The 26,495-nt window shown below is 40.5% G+C and overlaps 1 protein-coding gene across 2 annotated transcripts in view; it reads right to left on the minus strand.

Moving 5' to 3' along the window:
- abca7 (ATP-binding cassette, sub-family A (ABC1), member 7) overlaps positions 1–26,404 on the minus strand; it is a 32,717-nt gene extending 6,313 nt beyond the window's left edge. Inside the window, exons 1-41 of one of the 2 annotated variants that reach the window (XM_084012046.1) lie at positions 26,309–26,404; positions 24,844–24,942; positions 24,534–24,627; positions 23,418–23,559; positions 22,908–23,032; positions 21,313–21,431; positions 20,361–20,558; positions 20,128–20,220; positions 19,784–20,021; positions 19,096–19,235; positions 18,493–18,609; positions 18,169–18,366; positions 17,343–17,548; positions 16,698–16,874; positions 16,317–16,539; positions 15,087–15,308; positions 14,794–14,998; positions 14,497–14,610; positions 13,626–13,797; positions 13,251–13,382; positions 12,410–12,549; positions 12,186–12,323; positions 11,702–11,943; positions 11,282–11,339; positions 10,917–11,119; positions 9,703–9,832; positions 9,554–9,577; positions 9,099–9,244; positions 8,859–8,983; positions 8,606–8,713; positions 5,154–5,346; positions 4,525–4,619; positions 3,877–3,909; positions 3,661–3,766; positions 3,489–3,563; positions 3,139–3,308; positions 2,482–2,659; positions 1,626–1,741; positions 824–968; positions 550–673; positions 299–428 (exon numbers count right to left, since the gene is read on the minus strand). In XM_084012046.1, the coding sequence (XP_083868172.1) occupies positions 299–428; positions 550–673; positions 824–968; positions 1,626–1,741; positions 2,482–2,659; positions 3,139–3,308; positions 3,489–3,563; positions 3,661–3,766; positions 3,877–3,909; positions 4,525–4,619; positions 5,154–5,346; positions 8,606–8,713; positions 8,859–8,983; positions 9,099–9,244; positions 9,554–9,577; positions 9,703–9,832; positions 10,917–11,119; positions 11,282–11,339; positions 11,702–11,943; positions 12,186–12,323; positions 12,410–12,549; positions 13,251–13,382; positions 13,626–13,797; positions 14,497–14,610; positions 14,794–14,998; positions 15,087–15,308; positions 16,317–16,539; positions 16,698–16,874; positions 17,343–17,548; positions 18,169–18,366; positions 18,493–18,609; positions 19,096–19,235; positions 19,784–20,021; positions 20,128–20,220; positions 20,361–20,558; positions 21,313–21,431; positions 22,908–23,032; positions 23,418–23,559; positions 24,534–24,627; positions 24,844–24,909 (5,660 nt within the window). In that variant the 5' untranslated portion in view covers positions 24,910–24,942; positions 26,309–26,404. The remainder of the gene's footprint in view (positions 1–298; positions 429–549; positions 674–823; positions 969–1,625; positions 1,742–2,481; positions 2,660–3,138; positions 3,309–3,488; positions 3,564–3,660; positions 3,767–3,876; positions 3,910–4,524; positions 4,620–5,153; positions 5,347–8,605; positions 8,714–8,858; positions 8,984–9,098; positions 9,245–9,553; positions 9,578–9,702; positions 9,833–10,916; positions 11,120–11,281; positions 11,340–11,701; positions 11,944–12,185; positions 12,324–12,409; positions 12,550–13,250; positions 13,383–13,625; positions 13,798–14,496; positions 14,611–14,793; positions 14,999–15,086; positions 15,309–16,316; positions 16,540–16,697; positions 16,875–17,342; positions 17,549–18,168; positions 18,367–18,492; positions 18,610–19,095; positions 19,236–19,783; positions 20,022–20,127; positions 20,221–20,360; positions 20,559–21,312; positions 21,432–22,907; positions 23,033–23,417; positions 23,560–24,533; positions 24,628–24,843; positions 24,943–26,308) is intronic. The other variant, XM_084012047.1, reaches the window with a different exon arrangement.
- Positions 26,405–26,495: the final 91 nt, after the last annotated feature.

Below are 26,495 nucleotides of genomic sequence, written 5' to 3' on the forward strand. Positions count from 1 at the left end.
TTGATGGAACCCCCCGCCCCCCTTTTAATCTATTTTTATTTATTTATTTTGTTTATTTATTTTTTCTCTATCTGATGCATCTGTGTTTACATTTTGAACAGCTGACAAAAGCAAGTTTAATACTTCTCGTTATCTGCGGTTCTCACCACTTTACTGAAATGTATTTTCCATTGTGCCATATTTTTCAATAAAAATATCGATTAAAAAAAATAAAATCACAATCATTTGGGTACAAATACTGCAGCTTGGTTACGACCAAAAGTTCTGTCTGCATTTATTAAAATATAGTTAAACCTACTTGAGGCGAATGAAGAACTTGTACTGCAGCAGTATGGTGAAGATGAAGAAGATCACACCTTCAGCTGCCATCGCAAACAGGTTCTTCCCTACAAAGTCCCACTGAAGAGGGTCCAGGGTCTGCTTCGTACCTGGGGGAGGAGATGCACACGACAAAGACAACCTTTACATACATTTAACTTTGTTGTATAATTACCACAACAATTACCCAAAAAGCATGACATATCTACTGAGAGGTGGATTTATGGGTACCCAGTCTCTGGAAAGCGTCTGCCATGGCCTGGTTTTTGGCCATGTCTATGAGTCCTCGTCCCAGGCAGAAATGAGGGAAAATTAGAAACACTTTCTTCAGGATCCTGTTCACCTCGTTCAGATGCTGGAAAGAATAATCACATAAGTCATTGGAAAAGTTGAAGGAGCATTCAAATATGTGCAAATAATATATATCAAGAATTTTGGCTTTTTCTAGCACACTTCGTTATACATTTGTAAAATTCCTCAAATCCTTCAAGTTAAGAGCTTGTACCTCATCAACAAACAGCTCCAGGACAAAGGTGGCGATGCTGCCGTTGATCCCAATGAAGAGGTTGATGGAGGTCAGGACCACATAGGCCGTGCTAGGGACGCTGAACACAAAGGATGCTGGGTACATCAGAGGAGTAATGGACCACCTGAAAGGGAGGTAGATTAGGGTTATTCAATACAGACTCATTACTTTTGTTTTACTGACCATGATCCAACTGGGACAAAGACTACAGAGTGACGATCACGTATCATAACAGTAAGTTGGAGTAGTGTGGAAAAATGTATGCTTTTATTTTTTTATCATGAGGATTTATTCAATTCCATCATAAAAATGTGTTTGGTTATTCAGAACTGTTTTAAGTTCATTATTATAATTATTGTAAATGGATACAATATATATTGGTAACGAAGTGAATGTAAGTAATGTAAGGTAAAAGTTCATATAATGCATGTGACATAGTGGGTCACGGGACCTGACCTTTAACACAGGAAGTGTATATCGACTACGATACGGCTACAACGATTCTGTACATGGTCCAAGAGGCGCACATGGTAATTGGTTTAATTACAGTTTTGTAAGATTAAGTCCACTTCTGTTTGGTGAAGCGTGTTGTTTAAATATTGTTTATCAACATGTTGGTAAGAATAATCTTTGGTGAATGAAGGAGACATTTAGATAAAAAAAAAAAACATTGAGACACAGATCAAAAGAAAAGTGAAACAGACAAAAGTCTGTCGGGTCAGATGTGATGATACGTGACTTTAAAGATGCAGCAGTCAGCGGAGTGTGAGCTTGAACGTACCCGTAGAACAGGAGGAGCAGGACGAGAGCCGGCAGGTTGGTCTCCGAGACGTACGACTGCTGCTGGAAACAGATGAAGATCAGCACCACCATGGTGGCCGGGACGGTGTAGTTCAACTGACAAAGAGGAAGGACAACACTTCATGTTAGAAAAAGAGGTCCTTCTTTCATCCAGTGAATATTTGTTTCCTATTGAGAATGCATATTATTGGAGAACCACGGTGAGCTCTGACAGCATCTGTACATGAAAGGCCTTTAACAGAGTTTAGGTTAGGATAATGAAAACATACAAGAGAATAAGATGATATTTACATCGTGTTGCAGCAGAAGTTGAGCCTTTAAAAACAACCTTTTTGCTGCAGCAATACAGCGACAATCATTGAAATGAATGAAAAAACGAATGAGGAGGCTGCGTTTTTTCATGCTGTCTAACTTTTGTCAAAAGGTCGATAAGGTACAAGGTGGTATTTAAATTAGATGATCTAAAAAATATATTAGGTTGTATTAGATGACGTTTACAGACTCATAACTTCTATTTTGACAGTAAAATGATGAGATCTGAATACAATGTATTTGGAAATGTCATGCTCTGTTGAAGAATAACCTCTGTAGCTCTTGTCAACCTAAACTGGCAAACTGTAGAAATTACAACATATATATACAATAAAATAAAAAGCCAATTTCAACATAATTGGAAGAAATCCTGTTAATTATGACCTGATGTGGCTAAAAATAACCAGAGTACTCACTCTGGATATTTTGTACAGTTTCAATTTCAGATTTGTTCTTACATTGTCAAAAAAACACCAATTATAATAATAAAGAAGGGACATTTCTCCGTCCTCTGGAGTACTGACCATGTCCCAGGTGAAGTTGGCCAGCCAGTAGAGAACCGGTTTGACCCCGCTGACAAACTGAAGGTGTTTGGCTTTGCTGACTCGTTCCTCGATCAGAAAGAGGACGAAGCTGGCCGGCACGAAGGACATGGCGAAGATCACGCAGATGGAAACCAGAACGTCCACAGATGTCGTCATCCTGTTCAGAAGAAGCAGGAGAAAGGAACAGATACATAAAAAAACACATATTAACATACACAACACATACAGAACAATCCAATTCTCTATTGTTTCGTTCTCTACATTTCTGTCTACTGTTTACATTTCACCTCTGTTTACATTTTGCACTGAAAGTATTTATAACGATTTGTATTGTTTGCAATTCATGCTCTTAATTGTAATGTTATTTTATTTTTATTTTATTGTATTTTGCTTTATTTTATTTGTGACTCCTGTACTTTTATTTCTGCTTTTCAAAAGTTTGCAGTACATGACAATAAAAAATCCTGAAATCTTGAAATCATTGTGGATGAAAAATACTTACACAACTCACACTTTGTCCCGCCGTTTTACCTCTGAAATTCACATTAATCCCATTTTTCTGTTCAAGGTGGTTTCTTTTAAATGTGTTTAATCTCTTGAGACAACAGAAAGAAAACAGATCCATCCTAAACTTACATAGCTATTTCTGTGAGTTGTTCTTTGGTGAGGTTGAGCGGATGGTTGTAGGCAGTGATGCCGTGTTTCTTCCTCTCCGGACCCGGAGGCAGACTCGCTCTCAGCAGGCCGTTGTTCATCACGTTGACGAACGACACCATGGCGTGCCACCCTTTGTTATTGTACCACACCTGAGGACAGCAAAGAGAGAAACATGTTTTATTTCAGACTCTTCCTTTAAAGGAAACGTACCATGCCGTATTAGGGCCACTGTAGGAAAAAAGTGGGGCAAAATTCAGAGGAAAAAAAGGCAAATTTGTGAGTTTATTTTTAAAAAGAGAGACGACAGATAAACTAGAAACAACATTTACCTTGACATTGTTTTTACTGTTCAGTCCTCCTAGAAAATCCGGGAGTCTGTTCAGCAGATTGTCTAGTGAACTGTTCTGTGATGAACCAAAGAACATGAGGAAACATTAAAAGAGCATTCAGGAAAAGCAGTGGTTTTCAGTTCAAACGTGCCCGAGACCTCATCATTTGTACCTGCGGGACTTGATAACGAGTCCTGATCGCCATGATGGAGTCTTGTACTTGGTGGACCGGAGAAAGAGTCTGGGTGGCGCTGCCCCCGAGGGAGAAACCTCCGTATCTGTGAGTAGAAAGTTGTTTCATGTCAGTCCTTCAGAAGTTTACAATTTAAAAGGGTTGATTGTTATAGGTACTGGAGATAATTTGCCTCCTTTTATACCAGCTTCTTACCTGAATTCATTCACCCACTTCTTGGTTTTTAGGCTATTAGTGACACAGAGGGGAAAAGAGTGAATGTGTGGAAAACACATGTATGTATGTCTACATTAAAATCATTGATCCAACTACAGATATCTGTCTTTTCATATTCAAAATGTTTGCATTCACTCTACAATGACACATAAAGCACACGGATATGGCATGTCACACGCATGAAAATAAATAACCGATTGGCAGCTTCGATATAATATATATATATATATGTGATGTGTGTTATTATATATATATATATATATATATATATATATATATATATATATATATATATACCGGTATATATATATATATATATATATTATAAATAGGTTACAAATAATAATATATAATAATAAAGGAATAAAGGAAAAAAAGGTATATGATTAATTGGAGGCATTTATCAATAGGGTATATAAATAACATCAATACACTTGACCAAATTCAATTGGCTCTTGATTACTAGCATTTTTTTGAAAGCTCCATTTCCAAGGTTAAAAAAGTTTTTTTTTTTTTTTTTTAAACCTTGCATTTACATTTACTTTACATCAAAACTACAAAACTAAACTAGAGAACAAAAGTAACAAAACAAAATAGTGATGTGTGTTATTATGTTTAACGAAGTACCTTTTCTTGAGGATCTGAGAGTAGGTTTTCACCAGGTAATCAGAGATGTTATAACTTGTAAGATTTTGCAGGATATCTCCAGTCAGCCTCTTGATCTAAAAGATAAGGAATAAAAAATATAGCCCGATATAGACACACGCTACTAAGATATTTCAACACACAAGCAAAAGCAAACATTTATTGAAAATCTTACAAGGTTCCAGAAATATTTGCTGTGTTTTTTGCTTCACATCACATCTGTTGTTTTTTATTATTACTTTGTTATTATTTTGTGTTGGAGATATATCTCATATTCATAATGATTATTTCACACAGATATATGAGCTCAATGTAAATTAAACGTGATAATGTAAAGAAGGGGCACGACATGATAAGCTTACCTTCCTCCTCAAACTTGAATGATTTTATTCTTATTTTTGACGTATTTTATGACATGTAAACATTTGTATTTAAGAAAAATAAAGATTAAACCAAATAACATCTGCCCTTGTATGTGCTTTTAAATTGGCTACATTTTAAATGAACATAGAACAAAGTAATTTCATTTTTAGCATGTGAAAAAGTGCCTCGTTGCTATGTTCAGTCCATTCTTGCAAAATCCATCAACACACTTGACCTGACACACCGACCTGTGGAGGCGGCAGGCCACCGGCACCCTGCGGGCAGCTGGGGAGCATCCGGCGGACGTCCTCCGTGCTACACTGACATCCGGGAGACGGCGCGTCTCGGCTCCAGTTTCCTCGGCTGAACATTTGCCAGGTGGAGTAGGAGACCTGTGGTCGCATGAACAGGCCGCCCTGCTCGCCTTCACACTGAGGACTCCTGCAGGGAGAACAGGGAGCAAAGAAATTAAGTACGATAATAATCTACGACAAACACTTTGTGACGATCGCAAGGAAGAGGCGCATCATTTTGAACTTTTCCCCATACACAGTAATCTTTATGTGAGGAAAGTTTAAATACCAGTTTGTTTTATCTCCCATTTGTTGCAAATTGATATCACATATGTGTCATGTTTTTCAAATTTCTTCACACTTTGTTTAAGGTTCCAGATGTCTTGGGACCGGGATAGGAGGCACGGACGGCGAGATTCCGTGATATAGACACAGACGGCGAGGTTCCGTGATATAGACACAGACAGCGAGATTCCGTGATATAGACACAGACGGCGAGGTTCCGTGATATAGACACGGACGGCGAGATTCCGTGATATAGACACGGACGGTGAGGTTCCGTGATATAGACACAGACGGCGAGGTTCCGTGATATAGACACAGACAGCGAGATTCCATGATATAGACACAGACGGCGAGATTCCGTGATATAGACACAGACGGCGAGGTTCCGTGATATAGACATGGACGGCGAGGTTCTGTGATATAGATACAGACGGTGAGGTTCCGTGATATAGACACAGACAGCGAGATTCCGTGATATAGACACAGACGGCGAGGTTCCGTGATATAGACACGGACGGCGAGATTCCGTGATATAGACACGGACGGTGAGGTTCCGTGATATAGACACAGACGGCGAGGTTCCGTGATATAGACACAGACAGCGAGATTCCATGATATAGACACAGACGGCGAGGTTCCGTGATATAGACATGGATGGCGAGGTTCCGTGATATAGACACGGACGGCGAGGTTCTGTGATATAGACACAGACGGCGAGGTTCCGTGATATAGACACGGACGGCGAGGTTCTGTGATATAGACACAGACGGCGAGATTCTGTGATATAGACACAGACGGCGAGGTTCCGTGATATAGACATGGACGGCGAGGTTCTGTGATATAGACACAGACAGCGAGATTCCGTGATATAGACATGGACGGCGAGGTTCCGTGATATAGACACAGACAGCGAGATTCCGTGATATAGACATGGACGGCGAGGTTCCGTGATATAGACATGGACGGCGAGGTTCTGTGATATAGATACAGACGGTGAGGTTCCGTGATATAGACACAGACGGTGAGGTTCCGTGATATAGACATGGACGGCGAGGTTCTGTGATATAGATACAGACGGTGAGGTTCCGTGATATAGACACAGACGGTGAGGTTCTGTGATATAGACACAGACGGCGAGATTCTGTGATATAGACACGGATGGCGAGGTTCCGTGATATAGACACAGACGGCGAGGTTCCGTGATATAGACACAGACGGCGAGGTTCCGTGATATAGACACAGACGGTGAGGTTCCGTGATATAGACACGGACGGCGAGATTCCGTGATATAGACACGGACGGTGAGGTTCCGTGATATAGACACAGACGGCGAGGTTCCGTGATATAGACACAGACAGCGAGATTCCATGATATAGACACAGACGGCGAGATTCCGTGATATAGACACAGACGGCGAGGTTCCGTGATATAGACATGGATGGCGAGGTTCCGTGATATAGACACGGACGGCGAGGTTCTGTGATATAGACACAGACGGCGAGGTTCCGTGATATAGACACGGACGGCGAGGTTCTGTGATATAGACACAGACGGCGAGATTCTGTGATATAGACACAGACGGCGAGGTTCCGTGATATAGACATGGACGGCGAGGTTCTGTGATATAGATACAGACGGTGAGGTTCTGTGATATAGACACAGACAGCGAGATTCCGTGATATAGACATGGACGGCGAGGTTCCGTGATATAGACATGGACGGCGAGGTTCTGTGATATAGATACAGACGGTGAGGTTCCGTGATATAGACACAGACGGTGAGGTTCCGTGATATAGACATGGACGGCGAGGTTCTGTGATATAGATACAGACGGTGAGGTTCCGTGATATAGACACAGACGGCGAGATTCTGTGATATAGACACGGATGGCGAGATTCCGTGATATAGATACGGACGGGAGGTTCCGTGATATAGATACAGACGGTGAGGTTCTGTGATATAGACACGGATGGCGAGATTCCGTGATATAGACATGGACGGCGAGGTTCTGTGATATAGATACAGACGGTGAGGTTCTGTGATATAGACACGGATGGCGAGATTCCGTGATATAGACATGGACGGCGAGGTTCTGTGATATAGACATGGACGGCGAGGTTCCGTGATATAGACACAGACGGCGAGGTTCCGTGATATAGACATGGACGGCGAGGTTCCGTGATATAGACATGGACGGCGAGGTTCTGTGATATAGACACGGACGGTGAGGTTCTGTGATATAGACACGGACGGCGAGGTTCCGTGATATAGACATGGACGGCGAGGTTCCGTGATATAGACATGGACGGCGAGGTTCTGTGATATAGACACGGACGGTGAGGTTCTGTGATATAGACACAGACGGCGAGGTTCCGTGATATAGACACAGACGGCGAGGTTCCGTGATATAGACACAGACGGCGAGGTTCCGTGATATAGACACAGACGGCGAGGTTCCGTGATATAGACACGGACGGCGAGGTTCCGTGATATAGACATGGACGGCGAGGTTCTGTGATATAGACACGGACGGTGAGGTTCTGTGATATAGACACGGACGGCGAGGTTCCGTGATATAGACATGGACGGCGAGGTTCCGTGATATAGACATGGACGGCGAGGTTCTGTGATATAGACACGGACGGTGAGGTTCTGTGATATAGACATGGACGGCGAGGTTCTGTGATATAGGCACGGACGGCGAGATTCCGTGATATAGACACAGACGGCGAGGTTCCGTGATATAGACACGGACGGGAGGTTCTGTGATATAGACACGGACCGCGAGGTTCCGTGATAATAATGATAATAATAATAACTTTATTCATATAGCACCTTTAAAAACAACAGTTTACAAAGTGCTTTTGACAGCAGAGAAGAAACGATAGGTAGAGTTTAAGATAATGTAAAAACACAGTAGAAAGTCAATAAAATATAAATAAATTAAATTAAAATAAATAAAAATATGTTAGAAATTAAAAAGTTAAAACGATGACATCACATAAAAGCAGGTCGATAAAAGTGTCTTTTAAGAAGTGATTTTAAAGAAGTCACTGATTCAGCAGTACCGTTCCTTCTGATGCCGTTGAGATAAATGATTGTTTACACAGCAGTTGTCTTACGTGCGGTTGTCTTCCTCTTCCTTCTCCATGCACTTGGTACCAAAACCTGGCTGGTCCAGCAGAGCTTCCAGCAGGTTCTCAATGACCGGGTTTCCAGGTGCGTCATTACTGTAAATATAAAAACCAAAAAAGGCTAGTACACTTGCCAAAGTAACAATAGAAGTACAATATACCAATACGTCCTGTCAGAAGAAAGTGATCAAAAACATTGTTCTGTGCTGAAGTTTATGTTGATGTTTGGATGGAGGCCGACCTGAAGAAGGTGTACTGTTCTCCGTACATCCAGGGCTGCAGCTGCAGGGCGGGATACTTCCCAAACGGAGGAACGATGAGGCTAAAGAGCAGAGCAACCAGCACGAACACAGCAGGCAGGACAATCTGAAGCACAAATCAAACCTCAGCTGAATAAAACAAAGCCTCTAACAACAAGAGAAGACAGCGGCCTTTGAATCTAGCTCTCTAACAGCTGCATGCTCATATCTGTCATCATCACCTGAGCGAAGAAGCCCCTGCGGCTCCTTCGGGCATAAAGCCAGCGTTTGATGAAGAGAGCCCTTAGCTGCTGCCAGGTCAGCCACCAGCCGGTCAGGGGAATCCCACTGTGGTCATCTCCACTGAGCAGGTCTGTCTCCTGAGGTTCTGCAAGCAGGAAAAAAACACTCACACTGATATATTGGGCTGATAAATCAGTGATATCCACCTTTTGATACGATGGAGAGACTCTCATCAGATCGGAGCCAAAGCAAACGAGTGTAGAAACACTGCAATAACAAATTTGAACAAAAACGTTGGTTTGCGTGAACCCATTACCATTTAAATCCCTCTTTTTGTCAGCTTTAGAGTTAAAGGTTGAAACTAAATATAAATGCTGCGTCTCCGAGGAAAAACAAAAAGACTTTCTTGTTCTATCTAATGATAATTTCCAGTGCAGGATGATTGGATTGGTACCTTGCTTATGAAGCCTTTTCCTTCCTGGCAGCATTATGGAAAAACAAACCACCACACTTATAAAAACAGCAGACTGACTTGAACGTGGAAAAAAAAACACTGTGTGGAATATACACAAATTACATTTGTCTACAAGTGTGTATGCATACCGGCCTCTGGTTCTTCAGCATGTTGCCTTTCAGCCATGTGTCCAGGTGAGAGCTGCTGCCTGTGGGGAGATTCAGCCTGCAGCCCTGGTTCAGCATCCACGCCGGTTTCCTCTGCCACTCGCAGGAAGATCTGGATATGGAACATAAAGGGCCAAGATAAAAAAAAAAGATTTAACTCCTGCTTAAAAACACAAGATGCTTTTCCTGTAGGTGGTGAATTTTAACATGTAACAGATAAAAAACTACAGGGTTCTCTGTTGGAGCCCAAGATGGCTGGATTTTCATGTTTAGACTTCAACATTTTTTCTTGCAAGGTTTGAAAACAAAAGATTTACATTTTTAAACTGCCCTGAAAATTATCTCGGGGCCCTCAGCTGAATATTGCAGACAGCAGGTGGCAGTAGAGAAATCATCATCCAGCAGCTTTACAGAGGTCAAAGGGTCAGAGAGTGGCTTAGACCTAGTGACCTTATCAGGGCTCCGCTGTTGGTGCTATCGTGATGCTAACGTAAACCCATTAAGACCACGGCTGCTCCACAAATATCCAGCCCTGCTGATACGGCCTGGTGGTTGAGCTTCTGCATGCACACTTAACACCAGGTTAAGTTGTGTTCTGTGTGTGGGATGTTTTGAAGTTGGAAAGAAAGATGTTCTAACTAACACCAGTTTAGTTTTAACATTCTGTTGAAAATAGCAACCGTCTGCCGTGTTGTCAGATTTGGATTAAGCCGTAGTCCACTTGCCAGACAATTAAAATTAGACAAAACAACAAAAACAGAATTTGAATTTGCCCCAGGAGGACTGTAAACAACAGGAACAGAAAAAAACTATTCCCTGGGCTGATGTATAATGTAATTAAATTAACATTTAGTTTTTTGTAAATCTCGATGAATACCTTTGCCCTAGATTCTACCTTCCTACTGGCTACACTTGCAGCACACGTACAAAACAAGACGGTCAGCATTGTTTCTTGTTTTTGAAACCCAGCACAAATTCCCTGTCAGCTATTCTCAAACAACAGGAAGTAAACAGGAATAGAAACTCTCAAAACTAAGATGCCAGTATGCTCATTAGCTGTTGTTAAGATTAGTTTAATTTAAAAAAAAATATGTAAAAAGGGTAGTCCTTGTGTAAAAAAATATGAATAGAAGATTTTCTAGTTTGTAGAGTGGCACATTCATTTATCCAATCAAAAAGCAATGTAGACGTTTCACCTCCTCCAGCGTGCTGTCGGACAGACCGTAGCTGCTGATGCCCAGCTCCGTCAGCCTCTGGTCCAGTTCGGACAGGAAGACGCCCAGGCTGCTGTCCTTGGCTGCGGTCTGTGGAAGGTTGAGCACCACCTCGCGCCCCACCTCCTCCACCAGCCTCGCACCCGGGATGTGGTGCTGCGCCAGGGAGAGCAACGCAGCGACGTCTGCAGCGAACGGTAGGGAGAGAGATCATGCAATGCTTCAGCTATTTCAATCATCAATAATTAAACTGCTGGGCTGCAGAAATTGACAATGCACCAAACTGCACAACTACCATTGAACCATCTCAGCTTATTGTAGAAGCCATACAGCAGTTAAACACTTACATGAGCTACTCTCTTCACTTCCAAGGCCGGTGTCTTCACTCATGGACGACTCACTGTCCTGAAACACAAACATGAGGTCACTTTACTTTAAGAGCTCTTTGTTTCACTTCTGGCTTGGTGTTATCATCCCATCGAAGTTACTAAACTTCATTTTTTCAAGGATACAGATCAATAATCAGCTCATCTTTTTACATGCATGTGTGTAACGGCGTGATTGTGAAGTCAAGCAGGCACCACCATGCCTCAACTCCACTCAACTTAATCTTTATTTATAAAGCATGTTTAAAACAACGGTCGACCAAAGTGCTGTACAGGACAATAAATTAAATAGTAAACATAAAACAACACAATAAGGAATAACACATAAATCCACATGCGATTCTTCAAGGATGATTAAAGTTGAAAAAATAAAAAATAAACCTTGAGAGGAGGCAGCTTGTCGGAGCTGACGTTGGAGCTCATGCAGATGCTGGTGCTGCTGGGAGTGCTGGTTTCCAGTCCCTCCCTCTTCACCACGGTGAGGTAGTAGCCGGATCCAAGGCGGGATTTCAGGAAAAGCGGTGATCCGCAGCAGCACAGCTTCCCCTGGGAGATGATGGCGATCCGGTCCCCTAGCAGCTCTGCCTCGTCCATGTAGTGGGTGGACAGGATGATGGTCCGGTCTGATGAAGGAGACAGAATATTCACTATGTATTTTAACTTGCACATCTGTATATTTTATAGGGCTCATGTAGGTCTTTTAGGGGGTGGTAAAAGAAACGCACACCAGGTTTTACAGCCACGTTACAATAGAAACACTATCAGGGAAAGTATACACTATTAAATCAGCATTTTATTCTTGGGTATGTGGCCTTGTGTTCCTTTGAAATGTCAGCCGAACAAAATAATGACATCCTGCATTCACCTCTGCGATATTTGAGCAGTAGATCCCAAATCCCTCTGCGGGAGAAGGGATCCACCCCGGCTGTGGGTTCATCCAGAACAACCACCTTGGAGCCTCCAACAAACGCGATCGCCACAGACAACTTCCTCTGCATGCCACCTGACGGAAAACAGAGTTTTCATTTAGGAGCAGAAAAACAAAAAACAAATATAGGTTTCTGTTTTTATACAGAAGTTAAACGTTACCAGAGAGATTTTTGGTCTGTTCATGTCGTTTGTGCAGCAGGCCGACATCTTCAAGGAGAGTGTCCAGCTCGGCATTCACCTCTTCTTCAGACAAACCCTTCAGGGAGCCATAAAACCACACATGTTCCTCCACCGTGAGTCTGAGAGAGATCAACGCAGAGAGGGAATAAATCACAGTAAAATAAATATATACATTCACTTTTTTAATCACATTATTGAGCCTTAAACATTACTAATATGACATGCTAGTTAAATAACACTCTTATAACAATCTTCACCAGGATCAATCTAATTGCAATGATTTGAATCACAGAACCCTGAGCATATTTTATGTTTTACGCCTGGAAAAAGGGAGGCGTACTTGCTAAAGGAGGGGCATCTTTGCTTCCTTAGGCAAATAAATACAGAGTAAATACACATATTGAGACCTTTGGCAGCACCAATCTTAATAGAAATATAAAATTGTATATCTTATATATGTATGATACTTTACAATCTAGAAGTCCAATTAATCCAACTCTGATCAAAGCAATGGGTTAGGAGAGTAGGAAAGGATGTTTATATTTCTTTTGCATTTTCAATGTAATTTAATTTCTGTTGTTTTATTTACATGTGAAAATATTATGATCTAATCAAATGTGTATATCATGCGATAAGATCATAATATTTATAATTTTGTACCCATGTGTGTGTGTTTATTATGTCAGCATGCTAAAAAAAAATACATAGAATCCTGTGGTATGAAATCTTCAAGTGGAATTTCTGTCATCCATAAAACCTAACGACAGTAAGTGTTACCAGCGTTTAGTGACACAGCAGATACAGGAAAGACAAGTCTTACATGTCAAACAAGACGTTGTGTTGTGGACAAACGCCCAGCGTCCTCCGGATGATGTCCATGTCGTGGCGGATGTCCAGCCCCTTGATGCAGACGGTGCCCGAAGTAGGCGGGAACAGGCCGGTCAGGACAGATCTGACACGCATCGGACACATTACAATAAATACTTAAAGTAAATTCTAATCGCATACACTTACCAGACTTTTCCTGTCACTATTATTATCTTTTACAAGCCCAAAACATTACAATAAATCAAGTATACTTCAAGACATCAGATCCCGCTGACATTTTACCCGTTCAAAGGGATCTATTGTGCAAAATACCAATGCATTAGTGCTGATAGAGTTTGACTTTCACTCATCGAGTCTGCTCTCTTACATGGTGGTGGTTTTGCCGGCTCCGTTGTGGCCCAGGAAGGAGGTGATCTGGCCCTCGTAGAACTTCAGGTTGAGGTGATTGACGGCCAGTTTGGCTCCCTTCTTGTAGATTTTCACCAGGTTTCTGATGCTTACACCCAGCGCCAGGTTATTGGGCTCTGATTCAATGCGATCTGATAACAGAAAGGCATTGTTTGTATTTAGAAGGGTTACCGTTTAAATCTATGTAAATGTTGGCTAACTACCTCATGTTTAATTCAACTCAACCAGAGATTTATTATTGATAATAAAAGTGTATTGGAGCAGAAGTAGAAGAAGAATTTTAAAAAGCTGAGAACATAACAGAACATAACAGAACATAACAGCACACGCCAAAAATTAAATAAATAAAAGCAGAAGTCAAGCCAAGAGAAATACATGAAGTCTGGATAATGTACTTATTGTGAGTCACTTTGAATGAAAGCGTCTGCTAAATGCCGTAAATGTAAATGTAATGCTCATTCTCAGCTTGAGTCTCCTTGTGCCCGTAACCCTTGCAGTTAACAGGCTTATTGCATCAGCTCATTAACTTGACTTTTACTTAATGGGCTTAAACTGTACACACAACTACCAGTATGGGCTTCTAACTGCAGACAGCCTCCAGACCTCTAAACCCCCTGTCACATAAACAAGGTAGTGATGAGTGATGCAACCTCTATTTACAGACAGACGGCTTGTAAATAAGCTTTTCCAGGGGGGGGAGTTCAGACAGAGAAAAGCCAACTGTAGCCATGATTATACCTTTAGATTACTGTGTACATTATTAACTCAGAAGAAAAAAAAAAGAGGCAACAGCTGATGATGATGTGAAGCAGCTTCGAGAGCTTTTGTACCGTCATCCTGTTCTGGAGGAGCCGGGGGGATCGGCATGCCGGCCTCCAGGGGAACGCCACCCCAGTAATTGATCTGGAAGATGAAGTACCAGGGCCTGGGGATCCCATATTCACCTGGGAGAATGCATATGTTAGCATTATCATTTATTTACTGCTATTATTTACTTAGTTATCATTAAATACTACTAACATATAGTATACAGATTCATATAATTATCCCTGTATTGTGTGGATAGGATATCAGTTTATTTACTTTATGTTAGACACTTAAGTATTTATTTAGGAATAGATTTTTACCGGGAAACACTGCTTCGATGTACCAGGCCGCGGTAGCGTAGATGAAGGCGTCCACATAAAGCATGACGATGGAGGCGGTGAAGCTGTACGAGTCTCCTTCCACGGGACTGGCGTGGAGGTTGTACCACTGGATGCCCACACCTTGCTCTTCATACTGAGAGAAATACTCACAGCCAAAGCCAAAGGCCACAGGAGACAGAAAACTCTGATGGAAAGAACAATTATATATATATACAATTACAACAATTATATATATACTGTATATATATAAGTATAAGATATATTTTACTCACAGCGAGGACTCTGTAGGTGGTGTTGAGGCGGTCTCTCCAGGCCACGCACAGTACGTATGGCAGGTAAAGCCCGAAGTAGATGAGCCCTCCGCAGGCAGCCGCCAGGTTGGCTTTAGAGAAGAAGGTGCTGATGAGGAAACACTGCATGATGGTGGCGGTGGCGAACGCCGTCAGGAAGAAAAACACAACGGTCGGGTCGCTGTACGGCAGGATGTCCCCCACCTGGAAATAAGACAAAACTAGAATGACCCGCCTCGCAGTCGTACGCCTCAATCAGCCAGATGTGTTTGCAATTTTCATCCATGTTCGTCCAAAATGATAATTTAATGCTTTATTTATTATTAGACATTTATGTGAAATAGTCTTTTTTTTAGTAATACTTTTTTTTTTAATCATTTTGTATTTTAGTGTATATTTTCTTCAATATATTTTGTGCTTTGTGAGTGAGTGGTCATCTAGAGCTATTATGTTTTGTTATTATTGGATATATAGCTCATATTCAGATTTGGAAAATGACTATTTCACACAGATATATGAGCTATTTGTAAATTCAGGGTTCCTACACCTTTTCCAAAGTCAAATTCAAGCCCTTTCAAGCATTTCAAGGTTAATTTTCATGCTTTTTCCAGCACCTTATAGCTGTGGTAAACTACATATTTGTATCCAATACAATACTCAGTATTCAGTCTACTTATTATTGCACTTATTATTATCACATGAAATGAGATGCTATTGTCCGTTAAACAACCAACATGATGTTTGGAGACAGCTTTTTACAGAAGGACCACAAATGAAAGGAAAACAAATTCCACTAACAGATCCACAGAAATATAATCACCAACTAATTTGATCGTCTGTAATTTTTAATGCAAAAATGTCAGAAAATGCTGTTTTCAGTTCCTTAAAATATAGAGATCTTTTTTTCTGAAATCTGAAATTTTTCTAAATCAAAGCACTTTTCAAACCTTGAAAACACCACACTAAAATTCAAGTGTTTTCAAGGATTTCCAGCACCCGTATGAACCCTGTGAATTATATGTAAATTAAACGTGATAATGTAATGAAGAGGCAGGACATGATAAGCTTAGCTTCCTCCTGTCCTTCCTCAAACTTACATTATTTTATTTATTTATTTATTTTTTGCCTTTTTCATATTTGTATGACGTATTTTATGTCATGTAAATATTGTACTTTGTATTTGAGGAAAATAAAGATCAAATGAAATCTTGCCTTGAGCAGAGCAATAAGGAGTCCTGCAGAGACCAGGAAGGGAACGATGCTGCTGATGAACCAGCTGAGCCACAGCGTTCCCGTTCCCAGACCCATAATCCTCATGGTTTCCTTCAGCCTCGCCTCCTTCTCGTAAACCACGCCTTTGATGATCATGGCCACCGAGTAGATCCAGGCCAGCGTCATGAAGAGAGGCAACGAGCGGTTCAGCACCCGAAGGAAACTGTTAGAGAGTAACCAAAGCAAAGTTATATAGATGTAGACTCAAGTAGAAGGTTGTTAAAAGGTTATTCAAAAATCTGGGACCATTATGAACAAATAAACGTATTGATATGATTCCAGATGTGGAGAAAATTGAGGGAATGGGTGCTACGAGCTTACACGTCGTCCACATAGCAGGGGTAAGGCATCTGCTGGATGTAGATGCCGGTTGTTTGTTGAACTCCGGTGAGGACGCGGCTCACGGCTCTCTCCACCAGATCCTGGATGTACACAAAGCCGCCCCAAATGTAGCGCATGTCATTAAATGGGTCGGCTGCTGGTCCAGGATCCCAAAACCTGAAGAAAAAAAACAAACAATAAGATGTTTTTTTTTTGTTTGTTTTTTTAAATCCAAGTGACTGATAGAGAAATAAAAATGTTTTAAAAAAAAGGGTGTTTTAATAATAATAATACATTTATAAAGCACTTTCCATCAAAGTTCTGTACAACAAAAAGAATATAAGAGTAGTATATCTTTTTGACCGGCATCCATCCATTATTATCCAGTATTATCTGTAACCACTTATCCTTAACAGGGTTATGGGTAGCTGGAGCCAATCAAAGCTGACATTGGGGTGACAGGTTGCCAGGCAACCACAGAGCTGACTCACACTCACACCTATGGACAATTACGGCGATGGAGTAGCATCGGCATATCTGCATATAAAAGGCATATCGACATGAAACCCCAAAGCTGATTCCTTGCAATTCCAAATATAAGTTTCTACATAAGCAATGGAACTCATGTTGGTGCTTCCTCAGTACCTGTCCTTGATCTTGTTGGTCCGGGACACATCATCGATGTCCATTCGGATTTTGTACGTGACGTGGGGCGGCAGGTCGGGGGACGAGGAGTTGGGCAGAAGGAAAACCACGCCGGCCCAAAACTGCCTGTCCTCCAGCAGCTCCAGAGCCCTGTCGATCAGCTGACCCTCCGTCTCTAAGCCCTCCAGCTTGTTCAGAGAGAAACACTGCAGGGGCATCATGGGAAACAAAAACGATGTGAATGATAAACAACAGGGATGAGAGGTAAACTTTACTTATACTGTACACCGAAGAAATCAGGGTTTACTACTTTATTATTTCTCCGATTTTCAAGAATATAAAGAGTCCAAAATGTCCCTTTTTGAAAAAAACTAAACAAAAACAGGACAGACATGTAAAATCCTGTTCACCATCACAGGGTCATGGTCAGACAATGTTTGGCCACATTAGCTCTCTAATTAGCATTAGCATCTAATACATAATACATAATACAGTTTATGAATTAATTTAAATGTATTTCAGACGTGAAAACAGAAGTTAAATAAATCAAATCATTAAGCAAAACTACATTTAAAGCATACTACAAAACATATTCTGAAAGGGAGAAGGAAACATTTTAAACTGATTTAATGCTACCCCTTCTTCACAATTCAGCAAATAATCTGTCAATTCATTTAATTTTCTGAAAGAGTGCACCTTTATATGTTGTAAATATTCTATTAGTATTGGAATTATTATTCCGTATATCTTTCGTTTCTATTCTCAGTGAAAGGCTGGAATATTCTGACATGTTTGGAGAGGAATGAAAAATGGAGAAGAAGAGAACCTCGGTGACTTGTGCGAGCGTGGTGATGGTGTGGCCGAGGTCGTTGTAGATGTCCAGCCAGGTCGGCGGCGCTCCGGGTTTCCTCGGGGCGTCTGGCGAGGGCGTTGACAGGAAACGTGCGATCCGCGATGCCGTCCACGACGTGTTCTCCAGACGCAGGTTGACCAGAACGGCCACTTCTGGCCGCCTCAACAAGTCCTGTCACACAAAACACACACACACATAATATATAAATATATATATATATATATATATATATATATATATATATATATATATATATCTCGTCCCTCCTGTAGAGCGATAGCAGCCAATGAGTCGGACCTGCAGCAGCTGAATCTCCACGCTGCTCTCCATGTAAGTCTTGATTTGCGGTCCCACCTCCATCCAGGCGTCATTCAGCTCCTGGAGGATCTTCAGGTCCTCGAAAGTCTTGTTCACCTTCAGTAGACACAACTAGCTGTTAACATTGATGGATGTTTTTCATCCACAATGCCTACAGTTCTCCCTATAGTCTAACTGCAGAGAATAAGATCTAAATTATTATGAATTACTGAGGATATTGCAGTTACATTGAGGGACATGGTTCGATTTCTCTTTGATATCACACAATAAGGAATATTTTACATTTTGGTTTATACACTGTTGCCCATAAAGTTGGATTATTTTGTTTATTTAAATGCATTACATTTTGACCATGATTACATGATGTGTCCCAATTAGCCAGGGGAAATTAATTAATGCATGACATTTGTTTTTTTGCAACTTATTCCAACTTTATGGGCGACCCTGTATATTACAATTTTCAGCAAACATCAAAAAAAGGAGTTGTTGGTAATATCGTCCCGTTAAGATGGTCAAACAGCCACCAGTTATATATATTTTTTAAATTGGAGATTCATCTTGATGATTTTTCTCTTCCGGCACCTGTTTCATGACTTGATGTACTGCAGGAGTGTCCGGCGTGTACAGCAGTTTTCCAATAAACAGAGGTTTTATTCCTCGCCACACGATGCGAGACAGAGGGTTGGACTCCAGACCTTGAGTCAAACTTTTACAGAACGGAGCTGCACGGAGGAAAGAACAGACCGAATGCAACAACTGTTAGACAAAAAAAATACCTGGTTAAACACAGAAACAACTTGATGTTCAGTGGTGTTATGTTGATCTTATAGATCACAGAAAAATCTAGTTTTATTTAAGATTAATAGCATTATGCAAGTACTAGGGCCACTGTAGGAAAAAAAAAAAAAAAATTAAAAAGGGCAATATTCTTAGAAAAAAGTTGCAAATTTGCAAGTTTATTACGATGCTAACAACCGGCATTTATGCTAGCTATTCCACATGAATGTACTCATTTATTTTTCTAATTAATACATCACAACAACGCCTCGTCAAGGTCTTTAGGGTGATGGTTATTGTTGGTTTTATTTATATGAGGCCAAATTGTGATCTTATGGTTATTTATTGATCGGGGCAATTGGGCTTAGATGCTAGCGGTAGTTTTCACTTGTTGGCATAGCAACGGTAAACATCCGGTGTAAGCAGAACCAAGTAAATAATTAACTCAAACTTTTGCACAGGAAGCAAATATCAGTGGAATTTTCCCTCTTACTGGTGGTGTTGTCCCGGTCCAGGTCTGTGTCTTCAGTACCATTTTTTCCTAAGAAGGACTTGATGTCATTGTCCTCATACCAGTTGAGCGACGGGATGCGCTCGCCGCCAACCTCGGGGTGACCGCACATGATCCTCGAAAAAGCACGGAAACTCTCCCGGGGCAACGCCGAGCGATTCTCTGGAGACAGAAGACGAAGAGCGGCGCTCATGTCCACGAAGCTGGAGAGAGAGGAGACCTGGAAGGAAGACGGAGAAGTAAAGAGATTTAGAGGAGAAGAGCAGAAAATACATATTGATTTTTTATTTACTTTATTAATAATTAATGCAAATGTGTGTTCTTACATCATCGATGAGGACAGCCAGCTCCTGGGAAACCGAGGTAACGGCTTGACTGATGACCCTGAGGTCGCCAGCGTTTGCCATCAGACGGTCTCTCTGACAGGAAGGACGAGACAGACAAGTTTACTGATGGTGCTTAATGTAGTTCATCAGATATACAAGCAAATCAAGCGTCACAACAAACAGGCAGGAAGCTGTATTAAGTTCTTTTTTCGGATAGGTAATCGGGTTTCTACCGTGAAGAACTTGGCGAAGTCGAGCTGAGAGAGGAAAAGACGCTCGGCCTCCTGCAGGACGTCGGCCGGCAGGAGACACAGCTGAGTCTGGAGGTCATTCGTGGCGGCTTCTCCTCCATCCACCGTCAGAAACTGTCCCAACATGCTCGAATTACACACCAGGTCCTTCAGTTGCAGCTGAGCTCCAGCCACAGAAACCTGGAGGGAGACAATATCCATGCCACTCATTCACTTTAAAACAGAGTTACACTCAGACAAATAATATAGTAACTTTTCTGCTATACTTATTCAGTAAAGCCTATTTAATTTTTTTTAACACAGCCAAACTATGACGGCGTATTAGGGCCACTGTAGGAAGAAAAAACGGAGCTGAGAGAGGGGGGGCAATATTCCGGGAAACAGTTGCAAATTTGCGAGTTTATATATTTTACGCATTCATTTATGTTTGAGTATTATGTTAGATAAAATAATGTTCAGAATTTTGGAAATTACTACATTCATCTCTAACTTTTGGATTTTATAATGTATTCTACTGTCACTTTACCTTATTTAACTGTTTTTAGCTGCTTTATACCATTAATTTTATATCATAATTATTATATTTTGTATTTTGCATCTGCTACTGATGTTATTTGCACTATCCCCATTTTGCTGCTGTAACTCATGGAAATGTTTGGATCACATGATTCCATGCAACCACACTGAAATCTAATTCTACAAACAGTATAATACAGATAATACTAAAGTAGCCCAATCTTTATCTGCACATGTGCAGAAATACTGTCTTTAAACAGAATAAATGGACATGCTAAAAGAAAAAACATGAATGTACTATCAGTCCAGCCCTGCAGAACAGATTAACCAATTTAACCAAATGCTGGGGGCTTCGGTGGGTCCTTATTCTATACATTAAACATTTTTGTTATCCAAGGAGATACAGCAGATACATCACCTGGAAATTGAGACGAGCCTTCAGCAGCCGGTCCACAGTCGCAGGCGACAGGCTGCCATTGGTCAGGAGGAAACTGGAGAACGTCTCATTGGCTCTCAGGTATTCTTTGACTGGGAGATCTACAGCACAAACACAAACATAAGGTGCTGCCCGGTGCTACAAATAACACACAATGTATAACAAATAAAAGTATACCCTTTTAAAGTATGAATAAGATCATTCAAAAGAAAACTGTTGCAGGTTATTATTTCATTCTTTGTGAGTTCATTTGTTTGTTTTTTCAGGGAAAACAATGGCATCCAATGCTTAATTTACTTATTCTGCTCCTACATATTATCCTAAAATACAATATTTGTATGTTACTGGCTAACTCTAGCCTGCTTAATCAGGGTTAGGGAAGGTACCAAACCATCAATTGTAAAAAACAAACAAAAAACATTGCAGTGCTCGTAATGATATAATTCCAAATTAATAAAAGAAAATTGCAATCAGTGCTGGAATCAGAGTGAATTGCTATCTGCATTTTCTAATGGCTTGTATGGCTGGATTGAACTCAGAAGGTCAACCAAGCAAATCACATTTCACTGTGAGGTTTGACTTCGCCATTTAAATTATTTCTGTATCCTGTAATCCAGATTTTGAATAAAATAGCAATTTCTAGCTTGAAAAACAGCTTTATTATATGTTATTTACAGTACATCATTGGGTGAGGATCGTAGGAGTCAGCAGGTATAAAACAGGCCTGTAAAGTGTGTTTTTGCTGCTGAACAACCCACTTTCACTCATCCAATTGTTATTCTGCGGTAGCCATGTAACTTCATCTGCCCACGGGAAGGAGAGGCAAAACAGCCGCTCTGTGCTGCTTCACAATAGCAGTAAATGGACACATTCATCCGGTCACTCGACACCCGATTAAAGCCATTCATAGAGATCAGCTACTGTAACCTCTTAGACCGACTCAGATAAGTATGGAAACAGAGCTGCCTCTGAAAAAAACAAAAACAAACAAACAAAAAAAAACCTGAATTAATGCAATGCTTTAATTTGATGGCAAGCAGCGAATTTATCCTGCTATCAATTACATTTCCTTCTTTTAATGTATTTTTCTGTCAAATACAGAAAATAAATTCTATATATAGAAATCTTTTTAATTAGAACTGACATTTGAAGTTAAGAGTTCCTTCTTTGTCCTCCTGGACTTTACCTCATAATGACCTTAACTGACCTAAGGCAAGGCGGCTCAATTTAGCTTTTTCCGTATAAATAATTCATTATGATTCTTGGAAAGCAGCCGCAAAGACATATCTTGATGTTATGTACTGATAGACGGTCGCATTTTCTTTCAACAAATGTCGCTTTGGATAAAATGCCCTAAATGTAAATGCAAACGCACTCATGTCTACATTGTGTGTCGTTTTTGCCTGCCACAATTTGGGGTTTTGTAAAGCGAAATTCTAACATTTTTTTAGCTGAATAAGATCCGTGAAGAAAGTAAACAGCCAATGTAGTAAAGTCTTTAAGTGTCACAGTGTCAGAATGTCAGGAAATCCCTTCAGGTCAGTGCTAGAGGAGATTCAAACAAAGCTGTGATGTACTTGGCCAGGCTCCAGGTCTCTCTCCCAGCCTTTGGACACTCCCCACCAGGTCCTGAAAGCCCGAGAATCTCCCATTTCCGCTGTAGGACAGAATAGTCTGTGCGTCGACAAAGAGACGAGACAGTCTGGGGGGGAGGAAGAGGAATCTTTACTGGATGGAACAAACGCAGTTAGGTTACATTTAACCAGGCATGACAGACTTTATAGTTTACCAGTAAAGATCCAACTTCACAAACCAAACCAAAAATAAGTGTGCATTTAATCACGCTGCAAGAATACAGTAAACTTGTATACAAACGGATTGCTGTCTGGTACAGCTTTCTTCATCTAATAACCAGGATTCAAAATCTATAAAAACAGGCTGATTGTCTTTCATCAAAAACGTTCATTCTATTCTGTGTCTTGACTGACTAACATTTCTTAATTTGGGCTAGTCTATCCTACAACGACCCCCTGGTTAAACTCCAGACAGCTGTCCATGTTTTTTTTTTTTACCTCCAGTTTACCTACATGGAGTTGTCAAAGTTGCCGACTTGGCCCAGCGTCTCGCCTGGTGTCGGGCTGTGGAAGCAGGGGTTGTTGATGTTGCAGATAATGCCCTGAATCCAGGGCAAGGTGCCCGCTGATGGCAAGGCTTTGTTTGGAAAGTGACCTACAAGCGAAGGAAAAGAAAAAAACAGAACGGTTCAGCTCAAGGAGATTTGCCCGAAAACAAAACAATGGAAATACTGTGGCAGTGACCTAAAACAATAATCCCAACATAAACCCAAACTGCTGCTGTGAACAAATTGTGTTTTTGTACAGCTGATAAAAAAAATTATCATTATCTTCAACAAGCTGCCTTTAGAGGCAAGACTGATTCTTTTTAATTTAAAGATGAATTTTTGTCTAGAGCGCCGTGCAAGCCTTTTTATTCCTTTTTTCAGACAGTGTGGAAACAGGGTGAAAGAGGGAGATGACATGCGGGAAATATGTCCCGGGCAGGAGTCGAACCCGGGACCACCGCGTCAAGGACGTTGATCCTCTGTGCATGAGGCAGCTGCCCTAACCACTGCGCCACCGGCTGCCCCAAAAGACTTGTTTTCAGAAGATAAAAAAGAGGAAAGAAGAAGCATTTTCTCGCTTCTTATTTATGTGAATGTCTTGGAAAGTAAACGTGAACAAAAAACATGCACAGGTTGCAAATAGTTGATGCTCACAAGTACACATCATTTTGGGAATACTTCTTCAATTGGAATATATTAAATACACTTTCTACAATATGAAAACTTCACTGAAGATCTACAAGAACTTCAAACCCATCGTATTTATCTTGTGTTTTTTTATTTTTTATTATTTGTTATTGGAAAGTTAAACTTTTTTGCCAAAATGCAGGGGTCATGCAAATTGAAAGGCATCATCCGATATCATGTGCTGTGGTTTATTATGTTACCATGTCACGTTATATCACCTTATGCTAATGGCAGACTTATCAAAGAGGGTCACAACAGGTTAGGAAAACAAATGTTGGCACAATAATCACTCTCAGTGAGTAAATCCTCTTGAGCTGACTGGCATGAAGCCATTTTTTTTCACACCAGTACACCTATGTATGTCTGAAAAGACACAAATGACAGAATCACTCACATTGGCTTTGTTTGTAAGGGGGGCGTGAATGCCGTACAGAGATGAGTATAACGAAGAGGAAGAGCGGCCAGAGGAGCTCAATGATCAGCTGGATCTGCATAAGACAAAAACATGGGAGCGGTGATAATAATCATTATTATTAAACTTTGTCAGAGACCTGCAGAATTATCTCCCAACCCTGTCACCTAGCGTGACCTACACAGTAATTTGTGCTATGAAATTGTGGATATTATAATATGTAATGTCGAATCCAAGCTGTGTTTCACATTATATTTTTAAATACAGAATCAACAAACTATTATTTTCCTACTTTGTTCCTCTTGCGATACGTGATATTCTTCCAGAGCAGGAGGCCAAGCTGTTGGAAAAAACCCATCGCTCTGAACAACTACCTGGCCATGATGCAAAGCTGGAAAACACAAAATGATCATTTCATTATATAAAGATTTTTTTGCACAGATTTGAGCGTGCAGATACTTTTTTTTTTTTGCTTCTAGTTTGCTCGTCTATCCATCCATCCATCACCTCCGTTAAGTCTGATACCCAATGAATGAAACTCTCATAGGTGAGCAAGAAGATAGTGTTAGACGTCCAGTAACACATGAACAACTTGGTATATTGACAAAATGATGGGAGTCAAGAAATCATTCATTTCAGTGCAGGCTGAATGAGAGACAGTGAGACAGTTACTGAGTCGATATAAAAAATGTTTTTCTCATCTTTACTCCCAAATTGTTTGTGTTATTATTTACAGCCCAGAATACATTTCTCTGGAAATTATTAACTGCTATTCTTTTAGGTACTTTTTTAAAGAAAAATGTTGGGCTGTATATATATATATACTGTCTAATTTCAACTTGTTTGTTTTGTATTTAATTAGTTGTTTTGAACTTTCCATTATTAACTCTATGGTGCTCAGAAAGGCACCTATAAATAGAGTGTAATATTATTATTTCATGTTCTTCTGACTTTACGACACGTGGTTGCAGAAAGTTAAAACATCCGGCATGTGATGGATTCAATAGGCTTTTAATTTATTTCTTGTGAGTGAAGGTTGTCTTAAGTGCCTGCTGTGATCTGCTCAAGATGGCCAATCCCCAGCTTTATCTCAAAATCCTCCTGAGCACTAACAGCTTTACGTGTTTCACACAGAGACTTTAGTGTTTATTGTGAGTGAAGGTTGTCTTAAGTAAGTAAGGTGTCTTCCTTCCTTCCTTCCTCTGTGGTTAGTAAATCATCTGAAGATCTGGCTTCCTGATTTGTGCCAGGCTAGAAAAAAAAAAATAAATTTCTATTGCATCAACAAAACATTTTTACCCACTCCGTTTCAATTTTAAGAACTGTATGGATGATATGATATAACATATACATATTAATATATGCATATATTTTTGTAATTGTTATATGTAATGTAATATATTTGACAATTAATGTCATCGTAATGTGGCAAGTGATGGTACAACTTAAAACATCTGATAAAAGTACATATAAATGACCTTTAACGTTACCGGTACAAACCAACGCCGGGCATATCTGCATCTCACGTATCAAAACCCAATATATAAAATAATGAAATGTTATTATTAGCTACTACAGTTTACCTGACACGTTTTGACTCGTCCATAAGCTAGCAGCTGAAGAACACAATCAAACCTAGCAAACAGTAAGTTAAGCTAAAGGGAACTCTTAGCTAACATTTACGTACATTCATTACAGCGTAAAAAAATACCTTTCACACAACAATTAATAAAACGTAATGAGCTGCCGGTGTTTACCTTTCTGTAAAAAAAATGGGTGATGACAATCTCCTTTTCCGTGTTTTAGGAAACAACGACGGTAGGTAGCTTGTCATTGACACATTTCCCCACTGTTTGTATCGGCGGACGAAAGTCCCGCCCACAGGTGAGGCTGATTGGTCGAGGAAAACGGACGCCGGTAAATAATATGATTGGACACTCAGCG

This window comes from Eutrigla gurnardus (assembly GCF_963514095.1).
Source record: "Eutrigla gurnardus genome assembly, chromosome: 6".
Taxonomy (NCBI): Eukaryota; Metazoa; Chordata; class Actinopteri; order Perciformes; family Triglidae; genus Eutrigla; species Eutrigla gurnardus.